This window comes from Hakea prostrata, chromosome 4, assembly GCF_041222555.1.
Source record: "Hakea prostrata isolate BN-2017 chromosome 4, UWA_Hpros_2, whole genome shotgun sequence".
In the NCBI taxonomy this organism is placed as follows: Eukaryota; Viridiplantae; Streptophyta; class Magnoliopsida; order Proteales; family Proteaceae; genus Hakea; species Hakea prostrata.
In genome coordinates, this window is record NC_142603.1 from 45,613,882 (window position 1) to 45,631,801 (window position 17,920).

The 17,920-nt window shown below is 37.6% G+C and overlaps 2 protein-coding genes across 4 annotated transcripts in view; one reads left to right on the forward strand and one right to left on the reverse strand.

Annotated features, from left to right (window-relative positions):
* Positions 1-4,189, forward strand: LOC149019113 (protein HEADING DATE 3A-like). Its single transcript, XM_089153182.1, has 4 exons — positions 1-260; positions 354-415; positions 612-652; positions 3,946-4,189. Exons 1-4 carry the CDS (start codon positions 69-71, stop codon positions 4,173-4,175), a joined length of 525 nt encoding a protein of 174 aa, XP_089009308.1. The 5' UTR covers positions 1-68; the 3' UTR covers positions 4,176-4,189.
* LOC149019114 (Tetratricopeptide repeat (TPR)-like superfamily protein) overlaps positions 4,111-17,920 on the reverse strand; it is a 25,996-nt gene continuing 12,186 nt past the window's right edge. For all 3 annotated transcript variants that reach the window (XM_089153181.1, XM_089153180.1, XM_089153179.1), the window contains one exon: positions 4,111-5,598. The gene's annotated coding sequence lies outside the window, so the exon portion shown is untranslated. The remainder of the gene's footprint in view (positions 5,599-17,920) is intronic.

Genomic DNA, 17,920 nt, shown 5'->3' on the forward strand with positions numbered 1-17,920 from the left:
TTGTCTATACTAGCATAGACAGAATTGTTATAGGTCATTGGTTTCTCTGTTTGCTGTGAGAGTGTATAATGCCAAGGGATCCTTTGCTGGTTGGTGGTGTGATAGGAGATGTTTTGGACGCTTTTAACAGAAGCGTGTCATTCACAGTCAGCTATGGCTCAAGGGAAGTCAGAAATGGCTGTGAGTTCAAGCCATCAGAGATAGTTAACCCACCTAGGGTTCACATTGGAGGAGATGATCTGAGGAACTTTTATACACTGGTTTGTTGTCTTGATTGGCTTCATTCTATCTTTTTGCAATCTCTGTATACACTGGTTTGTGGTTTTCAAGTTGTTTATTTCTTTGTCTTGCAGATCATGGTAGACCCTGATGCTCCAAGCCCTAGTCGCCCAACCCTAAAAGAATACCTGCATTGGTCTCTCTCTCTCTCTCTCACTCTCACTCTTTCTCTCTCTCTCTCTCTCACACACACACACACACAAAAGCAGCGAAGACAAGCTCTATAACCATGTCTAGGGTTTCAAAGTCAAAGACTAGCAACATTGATCAGAGCTGCTCACAACTTTCTTTCCGAAATTCTGTCAACTTAGCTTTTCTATTATGATTTTCAGGATGGTTGTAGATATTCCTGCAACAACTGGAGCATCTTTTGGTAAGAAACTTAAGTTCTTAGAATTTGAACCCTAGTAAATATTATTCTATTTTCTGTGATATCAATATTGGAAACTGATCATCAGCTAACAAAGTAAAAGCCTCATTAACATCCCTGAAAAATTAAAATTATACAACCTTGCATAAGAGCAATAATTTCAAAAAAAATTGTTCCCATGGCTCTTAATTATTACTTCTATTTTTTATTTTATTTTATTTTATTTATTTTGTTTCGGGGGTGTTTGGGGATGGGGGTAGGGAGGAGGGTTGTTTGCACAATAGTGTTATCTTAATTTGTTTGTGGACAACGAGCTTATGTAGAATAAGTCTCATATAAGTTACCTCTAAGACCTCATGTCTACTCCGATACCCGTAAGTTCCTCCATTCAACCCCTCGACCTTTTTTTACCGGGATAATTACAAACCCTAGCATAGTTGTTTCAAAAGAATACTCCCAAATTAAATGTCTGGGTTTTTTTATCCCACCCTATCGTAATCATAGTGCATGATAGATTACTTGCAAATTCATTCGACTTCGAAATGGTTTAGTTGTATCAGATAAAGGATTATTTAATTTAAGTTTTCTTTCTACTATTTGAACCTTATGTTTGTACAATGGTGTTATCTTAATTTGTTTGTGGACAACCAGCTTATTTGAATAAGTCTCATATCAATTAATCATCTCTAAGATCTTATGTTCACTCCGATACCTGTAAGTTCCTCCATCCAATCCTTCGACATTTTTTTTGGAATAATTACAAACACTAGCATAATTGTTTTGAAAGAATAGTCCCAAATTAATTGCCCTAGGTTTTCTGATCCCACCATATCATAATTATAGTGCATGACTGATTACTTGCATAATTCATACAACATCGAAATGGTTTAGTTTTATCAGATAAAGGATTATTTTATTTTATTTTTCCTTTTCACTTTTGAACTTATGTTTGTATAATTATGAAAATCTACACCTATCACCTTATAGAACAATACAATACCAGTAACATAAATTTCTCTCCATCCGGTCAAAATTTTACATTTTTTAAATCTATTGGCCAACTCATCTTACTCATGTTGATCCTATATTATCTAGCATGCATGCTCCACTTGGAACCCACCATTCTAATTTAATTTTTTCTAAATGCAACTCTCTTGAATGCAATTGAAAGTGTTTCTTCTTCTTCTATGTTGAGACACACAAAACCTTTATGTTTGGCTTCTTGCTATTTGATTTCCAATCTTTTCGTACACTTTAATAGTTATAGTTTAATTCAAGCTATCATTAGAGAACCAACTAGCAAGAGCAAGAGAGAGGCCATTACTACTTTGGGTCATAAAAGGAATAATGAGTATGGTTTTACACATCAACAACATCGTTTTCAGAAGTGAGGACCACAAAACCATAACACAAAGCTTACTCAAGCTTTGTACCCAAAAAAAAAAGCTTACAATCAAGGTGCCATTGATTGTGGAGAACACAACTCTCAATAGAAAATATAATTTATACTTAGAAAAGTTCCTTTTTTCTTTTTTTTTCTTCTACTAATTTTAGTCTTGTAGATACAAAACTATGGGTGATAAACTGGTTTTCTTTTCTAAAATTTGTATTTTGTCGTTCCTATCAATTTTCAATTAGAAAAGCTAGACTACGAATGGTTTGCTTTTGGTTTAGTTTGGTTTCAGTTTGATTTAGAGATGAAATGTAGAAATAGAAACCATACAATAGCATGTGTTTTCAAACTCATAGCAGACGAATACAGTTTGGTTTTGGTTTGGTTTAATGGTTCCTGATCATTAAATCAAAATTGAATAGTTCTAAATATTTTTAGTTTAATTTGGTTCTAAATAGTTGGTTTTGGTTTGATTTTGATCTTGATCTAGATTGACGTTATGAAACTCCTTGCACACGTGTTATTGTCTCTCTTACTTCTTTGGAAAGTTCTCTTATGACGAATCTTAGAATCGGTATATGCTATTACCTCGCCAAAAGAAGCTAGTAACATGCTCAACCCTCTCCAGAAAATCAATATAAAGTTGCCTAGTTGATTTAAAGAAAATGGAAAACTTTTAAGCTCTAAACATATAAAAGGTGAAATAGTTACTCCACTTACTATGTTAAAAATGTTATTATATTATTAAAAATATGTTAGAAATGGAAAAATAGGTATATAGAGCACTAAAGGATATAAGATATAAAAACCCAACAATCCTCTTTCATTTTCTGATCCCAAAATTTGTCTCCACCAACCATTTCAAGCCACATGACTACTGTGTTAGGTGAGATCTTGATAAATGCCAAAGTGTACCTAAACTTGAAGACCCTTTTGGCTCATTAAGCTTATTTTTAACCTTAGCTTAATCTCTTAAGGGTGTCAATTTTTGGACTAGAACCAGCCCACTCAATGGCTTATGAGATAGATCTAGTCTAGTGATTTGTTAATGGGTAGGAATTGGTCCTATTAATTGTGACACGTAGAATTGGTTGGTGTATGCATAAATATTCAAGGAAATTTGCATTTTTTTTTTCTTCTTAATTATACATAGTTAACCTTGAGGGGTTAGTTGAGCTCATAGAAGACTATCGCCTCATTGTATAAGGTTAAGTATTCGAACTCTATTGAAGAAGGAGAAATTATTGCTTTTAGAGTAGGACTATTGGAGGCGTTTGCATGTGGATATGAGTCTATTCTAATTGAGTTTGACTATAAACATCTAATCAAATATCTTGAAGGTGAGACCCAACCCCCAATGGTAGTGGAGCCCTTGATCTAAGATATCCATTAAGTAAGATATCCATTACTTAATGGATAACTTCATACATTGTATCCATGCATTTATCCCTAAGATGTCTAATGTAATTGCAGATCTTTTACTCATGAAGGCCCTTTGGGTTTTGAACCCGAAAGAATGGCCATCTTCCACTATGTGGTTGGTGGATCTATGTCCCCACACTCCACCCTGGCCCGCTTTGAATAAAATTGTTGTTTACCAAAAAAAAAAGTATTCAAACCTCTTTACGGTAAATTTAAATTATATATAAAAATTATCCTAAAGATGCAGTTGACGTGTGCATATATATTTAGCTAATTACCCTTTAGTCTCTAGATTAGTCCAAAAGCAGATTACTTTTTTCCTAAAAAAGAAAGAAAGATAGTGACCAAGAACAATATTGTATTTGTAGGGTTTCATTGTCTTAGAGTAAAAATTAAGATAAAAAAGAAAAAAACATTATAATTAGATGAATTTAATAAAATTATGAATTTTTACTTGGAAAGTCTATAATGTCTTTTTCAGGGCAAGAGATAGTGTGCTATGAAAATCCACAGCCAACGATGGGAATTCATCGATGCGTTTTCGTGTTATTCCAGCAACTTGGAAGGCATACTGTCTATGCTCCAGAATGGCGTCAAAACTTCAACACTAGAGAGTATGCCAGTGTTTACCATCTTGGTTCACCAGTTGCTGCTCTTTATTTTAACTGCCAAAGACAGAATGGTTCAGGTGGAAGGAGATCAGAGACATGAATATAGTATTTGACACTTGAAGCTTGAAAACTAAGAGAGTTTTATGTTGTGTTCTCTTCAACACTAGAGACTAAAGTTTGTGTGTTGTGTTCTCTTCTACTCTATTTGCTGAGTTCTAGGTCTGGATTTTCCTTCAGCAATGTTGAATGATATCTGATTTGTAATAAGCAATATAATGAGCATATGAAGGTATTGGTAGGGGATTTTGGGGATTTCACTAAAATCCTAAAGTGGATTTGGAATCTACCATGGGTTGCTAACTTCACTTCATATGGAGTAGGTTGTTTAGGATCCAGCTCACCTAAAACTAGAGCTTGTGCCTAAGGAAAATTAAAACCTTCCCCACCTCCAACACTCTTGCAGACCATCTTACCTTCACCAAGGAAATCAACTGCTCTGGGATTAATCATTTTGAACCTAAGAGTTTAAGCAACAGATCAAATGAAGAATTAAAACACAACAATTTGTAAGATGCCACTCCTTCGCTTTCGATTACCCTGGAATATCAGGTTCAACATGTAAAAAGTACAAAAATTTACAGTCAAAGAGAGCACTGGTTAAGTACAGCAAAGGAAGAAAAAGAGAACGAAAAATGCCGCACGGGGGATGGGGAACACCAACATCTTCCCTCACAAGGCTTTGCAAATCCTTTTTTAGGTTACAACCATAAAAGCCCCAAGAACTTTGAATCCACCATATCTTAACCTTCTCCCAAATCCCCAACATACAGAAGAAGGATGGGGGACTAGAAAAGAATAGTAGGATGTGACCTCATATTTGTCTTCACATTCACAGGGACATTCTCAGCCACTGAGCCAAAAATGTAAAGAAACTGATAAGAATAGACGGCCACAAACAGAATGAACAAGTCGCAACAAAATTTTACGTACCCTCCTGCAACCTCGTGCCCTCCTGCAATCCTTTATGCCATCTTTAGTTGATCTTCCTTGTTTATGACCTGGAAAATCAAGAAATGGACTGCCTGTGTGTAATCCAACTCATACTAAAGTTAACATTTTGAGATTTCCAATTACAAATGTGAAGCATTGGTGCACCTCAATATTCCTGATTCTTCACAGGTAGCTACTACGAATTGAAATGCCATTACCATATCTCAAGGCTCACCAGAAAATTGCTGAAAAGGCCTCATAGAGGATGCATCTATACAAATTCTATTCTCTAGGATGCCAAATGGTACCTTAGTCAGGTTGGGAATTTAAGCTACCTCTTATAGTAGCTACAAAAGTCATCAGACAAATCCAATAGACCAATTATGTCTGTCCTAGTTTCTTAAACCGGAGTTAGTTAATTCAATAACCTTCCCGAACAGAGTTTAATGTGCCAGTAAAATCTTCCATGGTAGTCCTTTTCTTTGCATCTGACGTAGCTTTACACTTCGTCTCAAACCATAATCCTCCTTTGCCTGCAAAATTAGAAAATGGCTAGTCACCAGATGACACTTCATGTTAAGAGTTTAGAAATATGAAAAAGGACAAGATGAAATGTCAATAAATGGTTGTCTCATGGGTTACCGGGTTTCATACCAAAGAATATGACCAGACTGAGGAGAGTAAACAAAGCACCTAATTTTTCCTTCTTTCTTTTCGTTTCATTATTTTTCTTTTTCTTTATTGGGAAAGGGGTTGGTTGAGTAAAGAAGCTAATGTAGGAGAAAATGGCAAGACCAAATAAAACTTTATCAGTGAAGCCAAACAATTCATGGATGCTGAATCCAGATTAGTTATGATATATAATGCTGTTTTATCGAGTGCTCAAAGTTAACAATGAAATGCCTTTCGAACTAATGAGAAGTCCTACATGCCCACAACTTCTCAGAACCATACTGATCATCAAACCATGATTTCCAATTTAGATGTAGGATCGATCTAATTCGAATTACTTATGAAAGCCAACTTATCTTCTAGGATTTTTATGTTTATCACTTCAACATTTCATAAAGTGTAACAAAGGTAAAATGCAAGCTTCATTGGTCCCCAACATGAATTTTGCAATCATCAGATTGTCTTGTCCCCCCCCCCCCCCCCCAGTGTTTTCAGTCTACTTTTGGGTTTCTACAAGGTTATAATAATGGGGGCAAGTATTCTACATAAATTTGATCAACATGTTGCTGCTGTGTTCTTTATCAAAGAACCCATTACAACAGATCAAGATTTAAATTGGTGTTTGATTCAATAGAACCACTTTCCATTCTGAAGTCGAGATGCTCGCCCTTGTGGTGTGAAGCTTGCATATTTGATTCCTGTTCTTCCATCCTTCCTTCCGAGGATTCAAGTACAGATCTCACACCAAAAAAAATTAGTGCTCTAATTAATTTCCTGCAACTCATCTCCTTGCCACTATCATTCAGGTTCTGCAATTCCAGTTCTAGCTGAGGTTCATATACAAGGCTTTCAGTAACATTACTGAATACAAGTTTGAAGACATTCTCACCTATGGATCACTAGATATTTTATTTTTCACTGTTCCATCTCTGTGGTCAACCCAGTGTTATTTTCTGACCAGATTTATTGATATTGAATCTTAGATTTATAAAACTGGTTTATACTTCATTTCTGCTGAGTTCATCACATTTCTCAGACTTCATACCTGCATATAATTAACTATTTTGCAGTGCCATAAAATTCTGGTTTATGACAAGAATACCCCTAGCTTGAGCTCTTAGGTGATCATTTCTAAATGATGTGACCATCCAATTGATTTCAGAAATTTGGCAACTGTTTCTTCTGTTGTTTTGTTGACCTCCATTGGAGTTGGAGATTACTGTAGACATTAGATCTGATTAAAGGAAGATGACAATCTAAATAAAGATGAATTTTAAGGAATATATATGTTGCTTGCCACATCCTTGAGGTTGGAAACCAAGGCGAGGATGGGCAACTTCATTACATCTTCTACCTTCACATATGTTCCAAAAATAATCCAATACAGGTAATTATTCATAGTGGCAGCTGTGTGAATGTTACTTCTAAAGCTTTTATTGGAAGGATTAGACCTACCAATTGAGAAACATCTTCAACCATACAAACTCTCCCTTCTATACGGTAGACATGGAGGTAAACCAGCATTGTTTGGTACCTTTGAAGCTCCGTTGATATGAACAAGATGTTTGGTGAAATGTCATACCAAATGAAGCTCACAGACATCTTATTCAGCAGTGCATGGATATTAGGTAATGATGTGATGGTATGAGCTGAGAAGAACCTATGTGTATTAGAATACAAATGACAGCATACTGTTTTCCATCTGATAAATACTTCAGCTGAAGAAAGCAAGCATAAGTCATGGAAGACTAATCCAAAAGATGTTGAATCTTCAAGAGACATGCTCAACAAATAGAAGATTCTACTTAAAGTCTATGTTGAAGAGATCAGAGAGCACAAAGCTGAAGTAATGAAAGACAAGGTGATGTTCAAATACCCTCCACAAGAAACTATCCACATTCAAGATGAATTTCTTGGAAAGGTGGAATTTGTGCCTCAAACATTCAATGAGAAGGTTATGAATGTTGAGGACTCATTAGATGAGATTAATGGTCGACATTGATTCAAAGGGTTAAGCATATAGAGTTTGTACGCCATCCTGCTTCTTTGAGGAGAAAGGTCCATACCTAGAAGAGCACATTCCTAACACCCACAAGCAACCAAAATTTTCATTGTGTATGGACAAAGTTGCAACTCACATCATAATTGTCAAGGCAACCCAAGGCGGTTGGGTGATGGCATCCCAGGTACCACTGCTCAGGTGTCGCTGAGGTGATGAAGGCACCCAATTGTTATTTGTTATTTACTTGGGAAATAAAATAACAGATTAAAGAAAGGAGAAACCTCAAGAAAGAGGAACAAGAAAGGAGCAAGAAGTCCATGACACGAAGAGATACAACCCCTCAAGGGTGAGAAAAATCACCACTAAAAAAAAAACCTTAAAAGGTGATGTTCCAAGAGACTACAAGGTGCCTACTTCATCAATACAACTAGGATGAACAGCTAATGGTCCGCTTTTAATGTCGAAGGAGATGAAGCCCCAAATCTGCTAAAGAGACTTAGAGTTGTCTGTCTTTTCTTCTTTTTTGGATCAATCAAATCTAGAGTTGGGGGTTCCATCTTCTGACATTGCGCTCAAACAAGATACAATGAATTACACAACTGACGGCAAGCTCTCATACAGTCAATTTTTTTTTTTTTTTTTTTTGGGGGGGGGGGGGGGGGCGCCACCATAATTCATATCGACCCAAAACCATTCATGATGGAAAAGAAGGATCCAACCATGAACTGGCCTTCTACCGATGCACACACACTGTTGAAAAATATGAAATTGGTAGAATGGCTTATTGATCAATGATCTCAAGCCCTCTATTTATAATTAAGTGGAAAGTATAATATTACAAGGAATAGAATTTTACATGAATACAAACTCTAATTTAACTCCTATACACTCTCTTATTAGACTCCTAATAGAATCCAACATTCCCCCTCAAGTTGAGGCATAGATATTAGTCATGCCCAACTTGCCTACAATAGGAAGGAAATCTCTTTCTTTCAAACCCTTAGTGAAAACATCTACTACTTGGTCTTCAGATCTTACAAAAGGCATGCAGATAAGCCCTTGTTCCAACTTTCCTTTGACAAAGAACCTGTCAATTTCAATGTGTTTAGTTCGATCATGTTGCACCGGATTATTAGCAATACTAATAGCAGCCTTGTTATCACAATATAACATCATAGGGTTTGGAACTTGGACTCCAATATCTTGCAGCAAGCCTTTCAACCATAGTAGCTCACAAATTCCACGAACCATAGCTCTATATTCAGCTTCAGTACTAGATAAAACTACCACATTCTATTTCTTACTTCTCCAAGTAACTAGATTACCTCTAATAAAGGTACAGTAACCTGAAATTGACTTTCTGTTTGGAGATCCAGCCCAGTCTGCATCAGTGTATGCTTTTACTTTTAGATTATCAGTGGGTGACAAAAGTGTTATTTTTCCAGGAGTTCCCTTCAAATACTGTAGTATTCTGATAACAACCTTCATATGAGCTAAATATGGATCATGCATAAATTGACTCACTCTACCTACAACATAAGCGATGTCTGGCCTGGTGTGGGACAAGTAAATAAGCTTCCCTACCAGCCTTTGGTATCTTCCTTTGTCCACTGGTTCTCCCTCTTTTTCTTTAAGTTTAGCTCCAGCTTCAATAGGAGTATCAACTGCTTTACACCCCAACATTCCCACTTCTGATAATAGATCTAAGACATACTTTTTTTGGGATAGGAATATACCTTTATTTGATCGAGCCACCTCAATCCCTAAGAAATACTGTAACTTCCCTAAATCTTTAATTTCAAACTCTCTGTCAAGCAAGTCCTTCAACTTTTGAATTTCTTCACCATCATTCCCTGTGATGACAATATCGTCTACATAGACAATGAGAAGTGTGATGTTAGTAATTGACTTCTTGACAAATAGTGTATAATCAGCATTGCTTTGTTTGTACCCAATAGAAGTCATTGCCTTCAAGAGGCGTCCAAACCAGCATCTAGGAGACTGTTTTAACCCATAAAGTGACCTCTTCAATCGACAAACTTTCCCTGCAGTATTGTTATCAGAGAAACCATGTGGGATTTCCATATAGACCTCTTCTGCTAACTCCCCATGTAAGAAGGCATTCTTTACGTCTAGTTGGTGCAAGTTCTAGTCTTTGTTCACAGCTACAGACAACAGAACTCTGACAGTGTTTAGTTTCGCAACAGGGGCAAAGGTCTCCTGATAATCAATCCCATAGGTCTGGGTAAACCACTTTGCAACTAGTCTAGCTTTCAACTTGTTGACTAATCCATCCATATTTTGTTTAACCACAAATACCCATTTGCAGCCCACTGGTTTTTTTCTTGGAGGAAGTGTAACCAACTCCCAAGTGTCATTTTTCTTCATTGCCTGCATTTCCTCTACCATAGAGGCCTTCCATCTCTTATCAACATAGGCTTCTTGTCAACTTTTAGGAACAGATACATATGACAAAGAGGATATAAAAGCACAGTAGGAGTCAGACAAAGAGTTATAAGAAACATATTTAGCTATGGGATGTTGAGTACAAGATTTGACCCCTTTTCTAACAGCAATAGAAAGATCAGAAGAAGATACCTCAGTAGAATCGAATTCTGGAGCAGGAGACTGAAGTGGTAACGTATCACCTTTCTCCACCTGCTTTAGCCGGTTGTATTTCTTCCTCTGATAAGTCTGTACCTCCTTATTCTGGTCAATTTGGTTTTGAAATACCCCAACAGTGTGTCTCACAGGAGTGGTCTCCCCCTGGCTAGGTTCTTCACATGGTTCAGAAATCGAAGGGGGAGGATTAGAGTCCTCAAGTATATTGGCCAAAGTCTCCCCTTGGTCAGGAAACTCTTCTGAGACTCTTAAGTTGTGTTGGTGTGTGATAGGAAGATCTAGAGTCGGAAAGAACACCTCTCCTCTAGGACTCTCCCCCTGGAGAGGTGTATAGTAAGGGCAAAACTCATGAAAAATTACATCCATGAATACAATGGTTTTCCTGGAAGGAGGATGATAACATTAGGAAGAAATATCATGTGAAGAATAACCCAAAAAAATGTAGCGTAGGCCATGGGGAGCCAGCTTACTCTGGTGGGCTGTGATTCTGACATAACACACACATCTAAAAACCTTTGGGGGAATAACAAAAGAAGAGGCTCCCTGAAGAATCTCATTAGGACATTTAAAACCAAGTATCCTACTGGGCATCCTATTCATAAGGTAAGAAGCAGTGAGTATAGCATCACTCCAGTATTGGTCAGGTACATTCATAGCAATCATAATGGAACGGGCTATCTCTAAGAGATGCCGATTCTTCCTTTCGGCAACCCCATTTTGGGCAGCCGTATCAATGCAACTGGTTTGATGTATTATGCCAGAGTCAGAGAGATATCTTTGAAATTCACCATCAATATACTCTGTGCCATTGTCACTGCGAAGGAACTTCACAGTGGCATTGAATTGAGTTTTAATCATATTATGAAAATCACGAAAACATCGGAAAACCTCATTTTTTTGTTTTAAAAGATAAATCCATGTAGAACGAGAGTGACAATCAATAAAAGTAACAAAGTACCTATGGCCAGTAATAGGCACACGTCGACAGGGACCCCACACAACAATATGAATTAACATAAAAGGAACAGGTTTTCTATTATGAAGAGAGGTAAATAGGTAGAACGAGTTTGCTTCGCAAAAATGCAGGCTTCACAAAAAAAATTATCCTCATTACAAGAAGAAACCAAATCAAGAAATTTTTTCTTAAGAGTTCCTAGAGGGGGATGACCTAGCCTACGGTGCCACTGATGAAGGTCTGATATTACCGAATGAACCGGATTAGAAGATGTAGTCAAAGCAGAAGTAGATCCTCCAATCGGCTCGAGCAAATAAAGTCCATTGTCTAGTTTACCACGTCCAATCTCCTTCCCCGTGACCAAATCCTGGAAGACACTATAAGATGGGAAAAATGTCACTTTACAATTCAAGTCATGTGTAAGACTACTGATAGAGAGCAAGTTAGTAGAGAAAGAGGGAACATGTAAAACTTTAGACAAAGAAAGTGATGGAGAATGCTGAATGGAAGAATAGGAGCCATCAGCAATGCGAACTTTATCCTTTCCAGAAGTTGGAGAATATTGAAAGAAAGAGGTGGATAAACCTGTCATATGATCTGTGGCTCCTGTATCAATGATCCAAGGAGTAGAAACCGAAGAAGCTTAAAAGCCTGTAAAAGTTTTACCTGAAGTAGCAAGGTAGGAGTTGGTATGGGTAGTAGAGGAAGCAGTGTTCGAAGCTGTACCAGCGGTAGAAGACTGCATAATACATCGCAGAGTAGCGAACTCCTTTTATAAAAAACCAACGTCTGCAGAGGGTGTAGTGGAAACTGTCTCAGAGAGATTAGCCTTTGGTTTTCCCTTTCTTTGTGCTCGTTTTTGCTCAAAATCAGCAGGCTTCCCATACAGTTTCCAACAATTTGCCTTGGTATGATATGGTTTGTGACAATGCTCACACTTGACAATCTCCTTAGCCGGATCAGATTTAGTGTGAACAGACTGTAAGGCTGATTTCTCCATAATAGGAGTATAAAGCATGGCTAATCGACGCTTTCCTCACACTGAACAAGAGCATAAGACTGTTCTAGTGTAGGAAAGGGAGAACGACTTAAGACTCGCACTCTGATCTGATCGTACTCCACACTCAAACTTGCTAAGAAGTCATATACCCGAATCTTATCAATGTGCTTCTTATAAGTAGTCACATCATCTGGGTTAGTGGGATGATAATCCCCATAATGATCCAATTCCTGCCAAAGAGAGCGCAACTCAGCATAATAGTGGGCCACAGTCAGTTCCTTTTGGGTAGTCTCATGAAGCTTCTTTCGTAACTCATAAACCTGTGCATCATTCCCCAATTGTCCATAGGTTTCAATAGTAGCCTTCCAGATTTGGGCTGCAGTATCAAGTAATAGGTAACCCCGGGCAATATTTGGATGCATGGAATTCAAAAGGAATGACATAATAAGGGAGTTATTTGATATCCATTTATCCTGTAAAACACCTGCGGTAGTGGGTTTGAGAGTGGTGCCCTTAATGTATCCAACTAGTCCTATTCCAGCAATAGTCAAGTAAGCAGAGCGAGACCAGATCAAATAATTTGTTCCATCAAATCTCACGGAAAGAGAATGAAGAGTGGGGTAATGTTCGGAGCCAGTGAAAGCAGGAGTATCATCAAAAGTTGTCATGCTGACAAAATTATCTGCAGTTCTTCAGTCTTCACCCTTTCGAAATAACAGAAATGTCGCAGAATGCAATAGCCAAACAATTCAAACAGATCTTTAGTCTCTCTCTCTCTCTCTCTCTCTCTCTCTAATGAAATAGTAGATTAGAAGAAAGAAAAAAATAATAATATGGTTCGGCCAAATATGCAATGGTCTGGTTGGTCTAAAAGGAGAGAACCAAAATATGGTTTGGTCTAAATTTTGGAGAGAACCAAAAGATGGTTTGGTCTAAATTTGGAGAAAACCAAAAAAGAGTTGTCTGATTTATTGGTTACCTGGTTCACCCATTGGGCTGTCTGATTCGTTTTCTCTTCTTCTTCCTGAATTCCCAAAAGCCAGAATGACGACAAGAAAGGAAGGCGATGGCGATGGTGGCTTGGTGCAGCAGTTTCTTTTCTACCTCTTTTTTTTTTTTGTTTTTACTGTTCTTCTTGAATTGAGGCGGTAGATGCAGCAAGTAGCGATGAGCAGCGGCGATGGTGTTTCTTCTCTTTCTTCTCTTCTGCTTTCCTTTTCTTCTTGATCTTTCCTAATCAAACCCATTGTAGTGCAGTGGGAACTGAAGAACAGAGAAAAAAGGAGATGGCTTGCGATGGGTTTGCGAGGGTTTGCAGCGGAACTGAAGAACCAAAAATAACAGAACTGCCAGAAAAAAACGATGGCTTTTTTTGAAAAAAAATCAGAGATGGCTTCTGGCTAGACAAGAGATGCAACAGGAGATGGTATAATTGCAGCTGTGATGGTTCTTTCTTCTCTTCTTTTTTCTTTTTCAAAGATGAAAAAAGGCGATGGCTGCTTGGAGAGACGTCTCGGTAATGGAGGTAGGTTTTCCTCACCGAGAATTTTTTTCTCTTTTTCTTCCCTAATCAAACTTAGGCTCCAATGCCATGTTGAGAAATATGAAATTGGTAGAATGGCTTATTGATCAATGATCTCAAGCCCTCTATTTATAATTAAGTGGAAAGTATACTATTACAAGGAATAGAATTTTACACGAATACAAACTCTAATTTAACTCCTATACAAACTCTTATTAGACTCCTAATAGAATCCAACACACACCAAAAAAAACCCATGAACTGGCCAGCACCAATGAAGAACTCTGCCCAGATCTTCAAGGCGAAGCGGCAGTTGAAAAGATAGATTGTTAATATCCAAACAGAGGATGCAGTGGGTGACACTGGAATATGTCTAATGATGAGAAAGCCTTGAATGACTGCAGCTGAGAGCATGCAAGAGGGTGAAGATGTGTATGGAATTCAACTTGGGAACCACACAGCTTTATGCCAGATAACAGCTTCACCACTAGTTCTTATAAGATTCCAAACAGACTTCAAGTTGACATTTCCTAAATAAGAAGCATTCCTAGTAACCTTATCATCTCTTCCAGCAGGAGAGAAGAGAATACTTTGGAGGGCCAACCAGATGGAACTCAAAGAACAAGAAGGGGAAGACAGTCTCAGGAAGATTGCTAACCATAAGAGAGGACAAAACCAGTCTGCTAGTGCAAATTATGAATATTGTGTCCCCCACCTTATCAAGAAGAACATCTGCACGGCCAGTTATCCAACCAAAGCCTAGTAGAGGCACCATCACCAATCAATGAAGTACCTAGATCCAAGAGCTAGATATCTGAACTCCATAATCCTCCTCCATATCTAAGAGGCAACTAATGGAATAGACACCATCCAAATGGAGTTATTTCGAAAAGCTAAAGGTCCGTCTATAATGTTTCAGGAGATGAAACCCCATATCTGCCAAAGGGATCTAGAGTTGGGGGGTCCATCTTTTGAGGTTGTGCTTGAACCAGAAGCAATGAATTACCGAACTGAAGGCAACCCCAACAACTGTCTCCCGCACCCCGCCCGGGACCCAAAACCATTCATGATGTGATGGAAGGATCCAATAGTGAACTGGCCAGCAGCAATGAAGAATTCTGCCAGATCTTCAAGGGGAAGGGGCAATTGAAAAGACAGACTGTCAACATCTTCTTGGTATCCAAACAGAGGATGCAATGGAATGACACTGGAATATATCTAATGATGGGAAAACCTAGCATGGGCAACACAGCAGCTGAGAGCACCCTGAGGGTGAAGATGTTTATGGAATACAACTTGGGGATCACACAACTTTATGCCAGGTAATAGCTTCACCAATAGATCTTATAAGATTCCAAACAGATTTCAAGTTGAAATTCCTAAACGAGAACCATTCCTAGCACCCCATCGTCTCTTCCAGAGGGGAAGACGAGAATAATTTGGAGGGCCAACCAGATGGGACTCAAGGAATGAGAAGGGGAAGGATGGTCTCAGGAAGATTCATAATGACAAGAATGATGCAACCAGATGGAAACCCCCCCCCCCACCCCCCCTCCACTCCAAAAAATAGATAAATAAATAAAAATAACAAGCCCTTTTCCTGCAGCATCCAGTAAAGCCAAAGCTGGCCCAGGGCAAAGTGGTCCTTTTTACCTTCCTTTTTGCAGTCCTAGTGAGTCTACTTGAGAATATAATAACTTTGTGAGTCCGTATCTACTTTTACTTATGTTATTTGAGTCCTTGTTTGGAGTCGAAATCCAAGTAGGAGACAGGAGAGTCAAGTTGGAATCCTATTACAAATTAGATCCCTTCTTAAGGTTGGTGGGTTGTTTTCCTTTTTCTTTTTCTTTTTTTCAATTTCAATTTTTGCAGTGATTATTCATTTAGGAGTCCTTACAACATAATCCTTCTTCAGTTATGTGTCCTAGTTGAGTCTAAGGGTGAGTCCAATTTCAAGTAGAACTCTTTGTTTGTTGAGTCCTATTAGGAAATCCTTCATGTAAAGGCTATAAAGAGCCATTCACTTGTAAACAAGCCAGAGTTGATAATTAATAAAATTTAATTGAAGGAGTGTCAAGAGCATCCAAGAAGGAAGCCTGCGGCACCTTGAGTTTTCTGGGTTTTCTGCAATTTGTCATTAATTCCCCTTTTCCAGCAAGTAGGTATTAAACGCCCCACCCTGCCCCTATCCTTCTTCTCTCCCAACCCATCGCCACCCTCTTTTTCCCCTTCCTTACCTTGCGGCAGCTTGGTCTTCCCCAGACAAAAACCCAAGGTCACCCCTCCCCTCCCACATCCTAATTTCCTTAGGACATATTCACTCCCTCCCTTCCCTAAAACTCAAACCATAGAAGCAGCCCTATTTATCCCCCAAGAGCCAAAAAACCATAACACTAATACCCAATTACCTATATCACCCTCTTTTCTTTTTCTAGAATTAGTACAATGTCACATGCAAATGCACATGGTATTTTCTCTTTTGTTATGGTTAGACAAAATAATATAACGTGTAGATTTCTAAATGTTATATTCTAATTATCTTTATAAAGAAGTATTGTTAAAGCTTCCAAAAGAATTTGAAAGATGAGAATTGACATGGAGAGAAGAAGATAGGCACTCAGCATCATTTTTGCTTTGACTTGCAATGAAAGAGGTAGAATTGCTGGAAAACCCACAGTATATTCACTCCACTGTGCTGAGATAACATATGAAGACCATCTAAGTAGCTAAACAATATCCGTACTTTTGTGTGTACTAAGTAGAAATGTAGAATAAAATTCAGTAAGTGTGGTTATTTTGGGAGAAGATAACTTATAAGAGAGAAGGGTGAGATGTGTCGTTCAACCAAAAGGCATATAACGTTTCAAGCTAGAGGTGTAAACGGATAACTGAATACGCTCCCGAATTCACATATGCATTTGTTTAGGGGTATCCGAATCCGTCCGATTACTAACAAGATGCAGATATGGTATACCCCTTTCCTACGAATTATTATCCGTCTGATCAAATTATCTGATTAAGTTACTAATTTGGATTTGTTTTTCTTATTTCTATAATTTTTTTACTTGAGATATGTGATTATTTTTCTAGATTTTCTACTAAAATAACTACCGAAGTTGTGATGTCTTAAATTTCAAACCTGGCTCTCACAAATGAAATGGTAAATTTGTCAACAGGCAATCGAAAACTTGTATTCAATCTGTATTCATACCCATTTAGAAGAATCAACTTAAGAAAATAACTATCCGACAATCATCCGAATCTGACTGAATCCGTCCAAAAACCAATAGGATATTATATGAATCTGTCAAAATATAATAAGATGCAACATGGTATTACCACCATCCAATCTGTTTACACCCCTAATGATGCGTGATTTTCATTATTTCCTCTAACCAACTAACGTTTTTAATGGAAAAGGAGGTGACTGTCAGTTTGATATAGTTTTCGGGTGTCCAATACTTTTTGCCATCTTAAATATAGATTATTAACTGAATTAGAACAAAAGAAATATATAAACAAATAATGGTACTAACACATCCACTCTCGGTTACCCATTAATCAGTGATGTGGTCCAAAGTAACATTTAGTACCCTTTTTTAATAGATATATTTTAAGCCATCCTTCAAACCAACAAAAAGGAAAATTTTAATGTTTTAACCTATTATTAGGCTTCTTCTTTGCGGGTAAGAAATGTACATTATCAAATGTTCACTCAGACCAATAACTTCATACCCCGGGCCCCTCAACCTAAAGGAAAGGTGTATTGAGTCAGGACCCAAAGAAGAACAAACTAGCATCCATGGTTATTAAAGCAGCGGCAAAGCGGGAGCTTAACATTGGGTCCAACCTAGCGCTCAGCAAACGCAAGGCAAAGCCGCCAAAGCGGTTTAGTCAATATTTTTAATATAACTACTTTTTAATACAAATACTTTTTATAATAAACTAAAGTACTAAACAAACATTCAACAATCACATTCATAAAAATAAAAATAAAAAAACATTCAAGAATCACAGTTATGAAAAATTATCCAAAAAAAGAATAAAAACATAACTTTATCTCATCAAGCATCATAGATTCA